Below are 12310 nucleotides of genomic sequence, written 5' to 3' on the forward strand. Positions count from 1 at the left end.
CTATTATACCACGCGTTATTGACTGTAAAATCTTTATTCTATGCGTCAAATTCTAAAATTTATTTATCAGCCGTTTGAGAGCTTTAACGTTTGCAAACGACTCGTCTTTGGCGTTCGATATCATCAAATTTTATGCTACTCATTTAGTTTTACCTGTTTCTATAAAAACGTTACCGTAACATTTAAGAAACACGTTTTCACAAGTAACATTAAAATTTATAATATTCTAAATTATTGTTATTTTCATCTTTATTACTTTCGACGTATGGGGCATGGTTGCGAGAGCGCCAAGTCTTTGAGATTGTACAGTCAAGCGTGGCGGTGGTGCGGATTGTCAAACTAGCCCACCGTTCTAACGTAGGTGACAGTGTCTCCGGTTGCCTCAGTAAACGCACGCCGCAGCCGAGCACGGCGAGTCTGCGACAGTGTTTGTGGGCAGAGTAGCAGCCCCTGTTGGTAAAAATTTCAAATCAAAGACGATTTGATTCGAGCCCCACTTCAAAGGACCTAGTCATACCATGGAGAAAAAATATTTACTAACACTGGTTGGTAAAATAGGTGAACAGTTAGAATGAATAGTTACTGCAGAGGCACAGAGGTGTTTATTTTTATTCATAAAGTTACTATTTAAGATTATGTACAACTTTTTTACCAATTAGTATTAGTAAAGTTAAATAAAGTGAAACTTCTAATTTCCTAAAAGAGATAAATTAAAGCTATACACAAATATATTATCTATGAAGAAGAATAAATTTAAGTTATGAATTAGTTATATATTGACAGTTTTATATACCTACGTTAAGCTGCACTTTGAGCATGATAATTAATACTAGTAAGACTAGGTCCTACTTCAACTAGCATCAGAATGGCCTATACAAATATTTACACAGCACTTACACACCGGAAGCAACTGACGTAATCTACCTTTAGCCTTCAAATTTACAAATTAAGTACAAAATGACACGAAACAACTTCACTTCTAATAACAATTAATTATATACATTTCATTACGAAATAACATTATCACTTAGACGGGGTATTCTGTTTATAATAAACATAAAACGTAAAACGTAAACATTAAATGTTATGGAGTAAGCGAATTAAGCTTAACTATGAACATAATATAAATTTCCGATTCAATATTTGGATGCCATTTTGTCTTGGCGGGGAGCTGCCGGAGCCCTTGTTGTGTATTGATAAAAAACGTTGTTTTTTTTATTTAAACACCAAATAATACATAATATTTACAGAAGGTAACGCAAATGAAGACATATCTTACAACTCCCAAAATCTAAGAACGTAGCTATAAGTTTTAAATTGATGATACAAAGGTACAATAAATTATATTTTATGTGCAAATAAATTTTGGTAATACCAGCTAGATTCGTGCTCCACGACTTCGTTACAGCCGTTTAGGCAATTATACATCAGTTTCAGTTTGGCAATCCACTTAGCGATCTAATTAAGTTTTTCTGAAAGCCTTTTTGCTTTCCGTGTTCGGAGTTCCAATGAAATTCCTCAGTGCATTTTATCGAAAATTCTTGTAACAAGTTCTTCAGTTTAAAGCGTCGATGCATTTCCAATAAGTTGAACCTTTAAGTTAGTTAAGTGGAACCTAGCGAACAATTCTAACATCGTAATATAATAATAATATCATCCTATTATTTACCTACATACATATTAAATATCTACTTACATATTTTACTTTTTACTTTTTTGCAGTTACAACAGAATAAATTTTATTTGTACTGTATCATCACTTTTACCAATCCTAAGATCCTTGTGAGTATCATAAGTATGTACACATTCAACGTTTTACAAACATTATAAAAAGTTGACAGCAACGCCATCTAGCAATCGTACGACTTACCTGTTTGAAGGGTCGCATTCCGCCGTTGATTCGGAGCGAGTCGGCAGCGATTCCAGCGATGCCATCGCCTGGTTCGCGGAGCTGACGCAGCGAGGCGCTGGGGTGATGGTGGCCGTGGTGACAGTGAGCCGCGCATGCGCTCGACTCCGGCTGCGAGCTCTGGCGGATAATCCTCGAACTTGTGGCCGGCAGCAGCAGCGCCGGGGGTTGGATCGCAGGGCACGTGCTCACCGCGTGGAGCGAGTTACACCCGCAGGGGTAGTGCACGGCCGAGCGAACGCTCTCGCGAGATACAGAGCGCGCTAGTTGTATCGCGGACACCGGCGCCGTGGACTGCCGCCGCTCGCAGACGCGACATCTCGCGTATGGCTGCGGAACTAGCTGGCACGTGACCGACCCCCGGTGCGAACAGGTGGCGATGGGGGACATGAGCGACTGTGGCCTGTCGGCGGTCTCTCTACATTGCAGCTCGATGTCGGGCACGCTCCGCGTCGTTCCTTCCTCGATTCGGACGGACGCGGCGCTCTCCTCGCTCCCCGGCCCGCCAGATAGTTGCGGTCGGAGATGGGTGGTGCAGTCTTGTCTTTGTAGTACGGGTTTGACGGTTCTGTTCTCTGTGGGCACGATGACGGTGACGGACGGCCCGGAGACGAGCAGGCTGGCGGTTTCATCGCTGCTGCCGTACCCGGAGTTGGTTATGGCCTCGGTGCTGTCAGTCGTCGGCACCGACATCTTGATCTGTAACAAAAGGGCTCATTACTATTCAATATTCATCCGCGGTTGTTTGTTAATAATTGATGCGGAAAGTTAAATGACTTGTGATTTCTCGTCGGATGGCTTCCAATTAAAAATGGATGGGTAAATAAATTATTTGTCTGTTCGTCCGTGTATTTAATATTTATGTACCGTCTCGGGCGGGCCCAGAGGCGATTGAAATTTCACACTATACCAGTTCAGTAACGTGAGACGCGTAATTAACATTTTACTTTTAAAATATTTTTGTTATATATTACGACGTATTGTTTTTTAATTTTTGTGACCTGTTTTCTTCAGAATGATTAATGAGTCAACTACTAGATTTTTCCGTTCTAAAACTTGTGTAATAGGTAGGTAGCTGAAAAAAGTAATAATTTATATGAATGTAATTCGGTAACAGAGACTGAACTGCAAAAGGTATTCATCATAAATTATTATTACGAAACAACTAGTCACTAATACCTACTATATTTTGTAAACGATACCAATACGTGCCTATAAAAATGTTACCGTTTTATTTCTCCTAGTATTTAATCACGTAATGCCTTATACCTAGCCTAGTACTTTTATGCTTTATAAAAGATCATAAATAAAATATCGTACAATAATATTAACATAAAGCCGACGTAAAATATTAAGTGCTAGTGCAGCTGGCAGCCTCGTCATAAAACTTGATGTCGTTCTGTTTATTGTGCGCTTATAAAATAACATAGTCTTAAAACATTTATTTTATGGATATGAAAAGGAAAGCTTTATGTGTATTTATTTCTGCTATTTAAGTCCTGAAAATACAGTAATGTTTAGCCTTGTTCACGTTTACGGAGACCTCGATATTATAAATGCGGAAGTGAATCTGTCTATTACCTCTTTATACTGTAATCTAATAATATATAAAAATAAGTCGGGTTTTCCTTCCTGACGCTATAACTCCAGAACGCACGAACCGATTTCCACGGTTTTGCATTCGTTGGAAAGGTCTTGGGCTCCGTGAGGTCTACAGAAAAATTAGCAGAAAAAACTTTAAGAGAAAAGCAGGAAAACAGGTAAAATAATTTTATAGCAAAACAATGTTTGCCGGGACAGCTAGTTTTTTATGAATATAAAATCTATCTTGTCTACGATGTGTAACAAAAGTAAGTTATAATACTTTAAGGTGTATGTGTCCCTTATAAAGAGTTCACTGTGAAAGTGATAAAAAGGCAATCAATTTTTGTGTGATTTGTATGAGCAAGCGCCTCAGCGTCATCAATTACTAAAGTTAAAAAAAAAAACATTTACACTTTCAGAGCTGCTACTTTCACATTGAACTTGATACAGGGGACCCAATACCCATGCATACCCTAAAATATTATACTAATAATCACTAAGTTTTGTTACACCCTGTGTATTATGTCCTTTTATTTGTGTCTTGTATTTTAATGAAAATCATTTCGTGATCAGTAATTATAAATGCGTCCAACTTTGAATAAGTATATAATAAACTACACACCTAGTACGCTTTTGATACAAAACTTGGAGCATGAAAGCAGCGTATTCGGAAACTCCAAGAATCGTAAATTGGGCTTGTTAAGTCGTAAAGTCGTAAAGTCTTTTTGATTTATTTTATCATACGTGGGAGATGCTTCGGCACGAATGGGCCGGCTTGACCGGAGAAATACCACGTTCTCACAGAAAACCGGCGTGAAACAGCGCTTGCGCTGTGTTTCGCCGAGTGAGTGAGTTTACCGGAGGCCCAATCCCCTCCCCTATGACCCTATTCCCTCTCAAAAGGCTGGCAACGCACCTGCAGCTCTTATCATGCTGCGAGTGTCCATGGGCGACAGAAGTTGCTTTCCATCAGGTGACCCGTTTGCTCGTTTGCCCCCTTATTTCATAGAAAAAAAAAATTTAAAGCCAATAATGCAGGCATATGTAATGCAGGCATATGTAAACAAAAAGGGTATTTGCCTCTTTAGGCAAATACCCTTTTTGTTTCACCAGGGCTTATGAATACAATTTCAGATACGTTATACTAATCGCCAAAGAATATTTTGATTTGTAGGAATATGGCAGACCTATACAGTGTGTAACAAAAACAAGTGATAATACTTTAGTGTGTGTACGTGTTCCTTGCAGAGAGTTCACTGTGAAAGTAGCAGCGCTGAAAGACGAAAATTTTTTTTCACTTTTGTATGGGCAAGGGCCCGAGCGTCACGAGTTTCCCCATACAAAAGTCAAAAAAAATTTTGGTCTTTCAGCGCTGATACTTTCACAGTGAACTCTCTACAAGGAGCACGTACACACCCTAAGGTATCATCACTTATTTTTGTTACACCCTGTATAATAGCTTTGACGCATGCCCTCTGACCGTATCCAAAACTTCGAAAATGACAATATTGGCGTTGCGTTCCTTGACGCATTCAATTATTGAATGCGCCAATATGAAAGTTGATGACGAAAATTGAAGATGAAAGTGCACAGTGTGGACATAGCTTATGGCGGATCTACGTTATTTGGTCGGGTTATAAAAAAACAACAAATTTACGTAGGTCCTGCATATGAAAAAAAATATTTGGTATTACTATTTCAACATCGAAGTAAATTTATAATACTAGCTAGAATCTAGATGAATCCCGCAACTCCGTTGCGCCAAAATTTGTTTATCCTGCGGAAACCGTACATTTTTCCAGGATAAAATGTATCTTATCTTCCTTTCTCGGGATTCAAAGTATTCCATACCCAGTAAAGTCGGTTCTGCGGTTTGGACGTGAAGAGGTAACAGACAGACTGACAGACACACTTTCGTATTAATTATTAGTAGGGACTAAAAAAACTAGGTTTTTGCATCCGTTGTGGATGATTTATACAGTATTTTCAGAGCGAATTAACTACTCCTCAAATACTGTAGTGCCTGGGACAAGAATATTTTTAAATGTCCGTATGGTTGCCCAAGCGCATACGACATTCTCGCATCATAGTCGACCTAGTCCCGGGGGAAAAACCTAGTCAATACGTCTGAAACCAACTATGTGCGGGTTTTCTCACGATGTTTTCCTTCACCGTACGAGCGTCCGTATCATGTACTTGAGATCAGAAAATGTCTCACGCGCCTCCACCCGGGATCGAACCTGCACCATCTACAAGTGCGAACTAAAGGTCTACCGTCTACCCATTAGGCCACGGACGCTCGTAAATAGGGACTAGGGATATCGAAAATGTATGGTATTAGACATGGCGCATGCTTTGGGTCAAATTCTACGCATTTTTAATTCCTAACTTCGTTGAAGCTATCTAAACCGTTCAAATACCTTTTGGTAATAGAGTAAGAGCCAGCTACAGCCAGATTTTCGTATTATAAAAGCTAAAAGTTCACTTGTTTATGAGTTATGACCCCCATATAGGTAGGAACAAGCGGCAACTATGGAGTTTCGGTCGCGGTTACTTTAGGAGGTATCCAGTTCTGAAGGTCTACCTGATCTTCGATTTTTAGGGCCGCGTCACACCAGAATGGCAGCGGCGAGGCGAGCACTTTCAGTGTCACATGATTTTAAACTTTATCTTCATTATTGTAATAATAGTATCGCTTGAGAAATCGCGGCCGACGAGCGGCCACGAGCGGCCTCGGGCGGCCGTAAACTTTTCAAGCGATACTTATATATTACAATAATGAAAGTAAAGTTTAAAATCATGTGACACTGAAAGTGATCGCCTCGCCGCTGCCATTCCGGTGTAGCGCGGCCCTTAAGCTCAATTTTTAACCTCATTTCCTAGTGATATCTGTAGGAATCTCGTCTGCCACTGCCGAACATTCTTGACAGTTGCCAAAGACAGTGTAGACGAAATTCAGGGTATCGCTGGCTCTTAGGCTCTAATTACTTCGAAGCTACGGATAGTTTCAGGCACGGATATTATTCGATTAAGAAACTAGGGTATCTCGGTAAAACAAGTTGTATTGAATTTTATCATAAACTTGCACGTCCTGTAAGGGACCATCCATAAAGTACGTATAACGATTTTCATGGTTTTTTTACCCCCTCCCCCCTTCTTACAGGTGTTCACATTATGAGCCCCCCTCCCCTCTCCTCTAGTGTGACGTCACTTTGCAATAATTTTACATCTAAAAATTCTCCCCCCCCTTGTCACACCATGACACACTTCGTCGACCCCCTCCCCCCTCTTTAGGTGTGACATACTTTATGGATGGTCCTTAAAGAGGTTTAACTCTCGCTTGTAATTAAATAAAAGTCAACTTGCGCCAGTCTATGTTTTTATTAATGTTTTGTCGAAATATCATAATATTAACTTTTTTCCTTCTTTTTGATGCCATCAAAATTTGATGCCAGGTAGACTACCGACTAAGTTTGCGTAAGTTTGCGTATTATTTAATAGTGTAGTTGTTACAAATTATATTGATCAAGTTGGTCCTACTTGTGCTATTTTGGCATAGTATAAACTGTATATAAGTAGACCATATTTTACAATGGCGTATATGCAATGTGTTTTCGGAAAGCTTTATTAAGTAGCTGAAATTATATAATGTCGTTTACAAGTTACTGTGTTAAAATTTGATTTCAAGAAAGCAGCTGAGTATCTGTATAACAAATAATATTATATGTATCTTATCTTATATCTTTAAACGAGCAATTCTTGTATATAAATATATAATTGGAATCTCGGAATCGGCTCCAACGATTTTCATGAAATTTTGTATATAGGGGGTTTCGGGGGCGATAAATCGATCTAGCTAGGAATCATTTTTAGAAAATGTCATTTTATTCGTGTTTTATCGAATACCGAGCAAAGCTCGGTCATATAGCTAGTTAGTATTGAATCAATAAAAACTCTTATAACTTTTGCCCAGCAGTAGTAGACGAAAAGCTAGTAATAGTATATTATTAATTTTTACCCATAAAAGTGGAAGTGGCCCTTAAATTCTTACAGATCATAACACAACGTGAATACCTACCACGTAGAGTCTACGGAGTAAGTAGGTAATGAAATTCGTAAATAATAATATGCTTTTATAACTTGATATTATGCTTGTCGTGAAACATAAAACAGCACCGGTCTTATATTGTAATTTACTTATTTTGTTACGCGGTGAGAGCAGAAATACTCTTGAAATAAAACTCGAAGAGAATTTTAAAAGTGCATAAAAGGTGTCGTTTTTTGTAAGAAAATCTATGAGACGTTGCACGCAACTCAAATTTATTAATGGCGCAATAACCGAACATTTTTCCAGGATAAAAAGTAAAAACTACCTATGTCCTATAAGAGGCTGAATTTATGTCCATACTGATGTAGAGGTACAACACTAATTGTAATGTCACAGCACTATGCTGGACTATATAGTGGGAATTTAATATTAAATAAACGCAGTCTTAATTAAGCATCGAGTGGTTTCATTTCTCCCGAACCACCACCTTACATGGCGACCCCGCCAGGCGCCTGCATGTGAGCCGTCGCGCCGCGAAATTGAAACCGTTTTCCATATCCGTCGCGTGTGCCTCATAGCTCTGCTGATAGAAGTTATAACAATGGAATTACTTAGTCGGAATCCTCCTTCGAACTTGCCTGTGCCAACGTTCCGAGATGGGAAAGCAACAATCTAAAGAAGAAACGGTCATCGTCCAGAATGCTGCAGGGGGACAAAACGATGCGCAGGTCGAACAAATTCGTTGGCATATTTCTACAACTAATATCCTGCTAACAGTCGTGATCCTGTTTATCTTGGCGAGCCTTGTGGTTACGGCCTATAAGCAGTACAGAAGATGCCACAGAAAATGGATTGAGAAGGAGATTACTCGCACGGCAGCACGAAGATCTTTTTTCCGGCGTCACGGGCCTTCGGAAACAGTGTAGAAGATAAATAATAATTAAATACTAATAATTAAAATAATAAAGTGCTAATAAAGTGAAAAATAAAATAAAAAGTTAAAAAGTGAAAAATAAAAATAAATAAATAATAATTATTATAAAATAAATAATAATAAAAATATAGTGCTAATAAATATATAATCTAAATCATTAAAATATATTAATCGTTATAAGGAACCACCACCTTACACTGAGTTTCATCAAAAGGTTAGCAGGGCTGTCTGAAGACACGCACACAGACGGATTGCTCTTTTCTTGGATTGAAAATATATTCATACGAAATTTTATCGAAATTGGTTCAATAGCTTAAGTAAGACGAGGTTACATACCGACAGAAACCTTTCTTTACAATATTAATATTATTCCTTAATAATATTCTAAAGAAAAGTTTATCTCGGTTTCGGTCCTTAATTTAATGATCAGTTTCTTAGCAGATTAAAAAGGTAATTTCTGTAGTGCTTAAATGTTGAGTTCGGCTTACAAAAGATTTCTCGTCTAATTAAATTTCTCTCCTTCAATGCCTCTTGGTGAGGAAATTTTAAAGAAAATAACCATTAATGATAACCAACACTTTTCTTAATTAACATTCAGTTAGAGCCACTTGAGAGAATGAAAAATCTTACTACAAATTACTTATATATTATTAATGTAGGTTTGTTATCAATTTTTATTATTAACAATTAGTATTAACCAATAACCAATCAATTGTGAAAATCTATTGTGTCTGCGATTCCCACGATCGAAGTATTACACTGAACGTATAGAGATATAACAAGCCCTGACAAGATTTAAAAAATACTTGACCGATTCTTATACAATTTAACCACAAAATAGTGAATAGTAAATGTATTATGTGACTAGGATATATTTTACTGCGGAAATTGGTACAGTGTCACAGAAAAAAATGTCTTAATAATAATAATAATATCTATGGACGCTTCACACCACGTCAATTTGGCCCCGTGCTAAGTACCTGATGGACTTGTGTTACAGGTATAAGTACTTTTATACTATACATTTATTTTATTTAAAAAATATATATCATACACATTAAAATATACACATCTAGACCCGGGAACTTTGAAAACTTTTTGTTCCGTCGGCGGGAATCGGACCCGCGACCCCGGCTTAACCTGCCACACACTCAACCAATTGAGCCACAGAGGTCGTCGAGATATTATGTAAACGGTTTTTTTAATTACGTAGTAAAATTCATTTAATTATATTTTATTGAGTCTAGTTCAAATTTACAATAGAAAATATTTTTAATTAAGGTAAATGACTAGTAGATTGGACAGTATAAGTCATTGGAAAAAGCACAAAAACACAATATTTATTAATGTTGCTTTAAAAATTTCTTGTTTTTAAAGTAAAAGAACGCCTGTTATTAAAGAAAAACAGTCAGTTTTTAAAGCAACATTAATAAATATGGTGCTTGGTTTTTGTGCTTTTTCCAATGACTAGTACTGTCCAATCTACTAGTCATTAACCTATATTCGGTACCAGTGTCCTCTTTGAGAAACCTCTTTCAATACACAGTAATATTATTAAATGAAATATCACGTATTTGTTACTCTATCCTGGAAATGAAAAGATGTCTACTTCATTGCCTATTTCATATAACATTTTGTCCATTCAAGCGAATAAAAGGCTAATCAAAGTTACCAATATTACGGTTCGTATTGAACAAGCTTTCTGGGGACTCTTTTATCATCATTTTGTATTAGAAATTGTGGTTTCAAAACTTAACATTAACAAGAGACATCCTCGTGAAAATGACCGCATCGACCGCTGACGTAGTTTAACGCACTTAGCCCGGGCGCGCACTAGCGGCCATGCCGCGGCGGCCATTGAAAGTATGGTGTGGCCGCTTGACAGCGTGCGGCCAGGTGCGCGTGGTCTATGGCGGTTTCATACTAAGGTCTCGATGGCCGCCGCGGCCTGGCCGCCGTGGCTTGGCCGCTAGTGCGCGCCCGGGCTAAGTGTTAATTCAGACCGCAACGCGACGCGTAGATGCATGCATTTTATACGTGGGAGAGCCATGCTTCGCCACGAATGGGCCGGCTCGACCGGAGAAATACCACGTTCTCACAGAAAAACGGCGTGAAACAGCGCTTGCGCTGTGTTTCGCCGAGTGAGTGAGTTTACCGGAAGCCCAATTCCCTTTTCTATCCTCCCCTATTCCCTTTCCTTTCTATACCTACCCTCCCCTATTACCCTATTCCTTCTTAAAAGGCCGGCAACGCACCTGCAGCTCTTCTGATGCTGCGAGTGTCCATGGGCGACGGAAGTTGCTTTCCATCAGGTGACCCGTTTGCTCGTTTGCCCCCTTCTTTCATAAAAAAAAAAATTACAAGACATCTCACGCTCAAGAAAACTGTCAGTCAACTCATTACAAACTTAGAAATGCATTTACGCGTCGCGTTACTGTCTGAATTGACCCTTACATGTAAGTAGAAATGTGTGTAAATGTCCGATTCAATAGCACTGTTAAATTCGTCAAATCGTTTATCTAGCTCAACAGCACTATACAATTTCATATTTTATCATATTCTTAGTGTAAGCACGATAACCGCCACTTAGAATAAATCACTTCTAGAGCAAACTTGGAAAATCTCTTGCGCGTTCTCAAGAGATTCTTGTCTATAATGCTAAGGTAAGTTGATTTTCTAGTGCAATAGCACGATAGACAGAACGAACCAGTAGGCCAGTTTAGAATTAGTGTTCTCAAAATGTATACGTTTGACTTGTATATTATACTTATATCGGCCGGCGCGCGCCTTGACAATGTGCGCTTTTATAATTTTGGACATGGCTGTAATATCGTGAACGTCCGCGGTAAAACGATAACATAGGGAAGTAAAATGTCCACGATCGACGGACGAAACGGACGTCCACGATATTACCGCCACGTTCAAAATTATAAAAGCGTACATTGTGTTGCTAAGCCGGTCATAGTATGTCTGCTGGCTTGCAGCGGTACCACGTGGTATAACGCGTCGATTTGTTAGCTTGTTTGAAGTCGGCCTACTGGTTTGTTCTGTCTATTGTGGTTATAGTAACGAGTACTAAAATTTTGTGTTAGACCACAAATTCGTTAGCGTAGCAATTTGGTTATTGCGGTAACAGTCCATTTTCGGAACTTCAATTGTCCTCAAACTATCTTTAAAAATTTTATCTGAGTCTAAAAATTCATTAAGCCGAATCTACTCTGGTAGTTTTTTGCGAAAATCTCACAGAGAAATAACATTGGCGGACCAATTAGCGAAACATTTCTAAATCGTGCTATCGATGTTTTTTAACTTCGTAATGGGTATTTATGGGTATTATATTATGGGTACCTACCTCGCTTGGTCGGAGATCTACCTTTAATACCACAGATGTCCTATTGCTTAATAATTATAAATTGGATTTTTCCGAAAACACAAATAATGGCTTAATAGTCACAATAGTCGGAATGTATAGTGTAAATTGCAAGGAAATTAATTGTAAATTTATTGTGAAACAGCGCTTGCGCTGTGTTTCGCCGAGTGAGTGAGTTTACCGGAGGCCCAATCCCCTAACCCCCTACCCTATTCCCTTCTCTACCCTCAACTATTCCCTTCCCTTCCCTACCCTCCCCTATTACCCTATTCCCTCTTAAAAGGCCGGCACACTCGCAGCATCAGAAGAGCTGCAAGTGCGTTACTTGCAGCTCTTCTGATGCTGCGAGTGTCCATGGGCGACGGAAGTTGCTTTCCATCAGGTGACCCGTTTGCTCGTTTGCCCCCTTATTTCATAAAAAAAAACTTCGACAATTTAATTTTCTCTATGGGCCCAAACTAGGCA

At 38.7% G+C, this 12310-nt stretch overlaps 1 protein-coding gene across 1 annotated transcript in view; it reads right to left on the reverse strand.

The window, feature by feature from the left end:
* The window catches only part of LOC121734110 (small conductance calcium-activated potassium channel protein), a 299498-nt gene that overhangs the window by 188820 nt on the left and 98368 nt on the right, over positions 1 to 12310 (reverse strand). The window contains exons 2-3 of the mRNA XM_042124526.1: positions 1871 to 2608; positions 349 to 450 (exon numbers count right to left, since the gene is read on the reverse strand). Coding sequence (XP_041980460.1) covers positions 349 to 450; positions 1871 to 2602 — 834 coding nt within the window. The 5' untranslated portion in view covers positions 2603 to 2608. The remainder of the gene's footprint in view (positions 1 to 348; positions 451 to 1870; positions 2609 to 12310) is intronic.

This window comes from Aricia agestis, chromosome 15 (genome assembly GCF_905147365.1).
Source record: "Aricia agestis chromosome 15, ilAriAges1.1, whole genome shotgun sequence".
NCBI classification, from domain to species: Eukaryota; Metazoa; Arthropoda; class Insecta; order Lepidoptera; family Lycaenidae; genus Aricia; species Aricia agestis.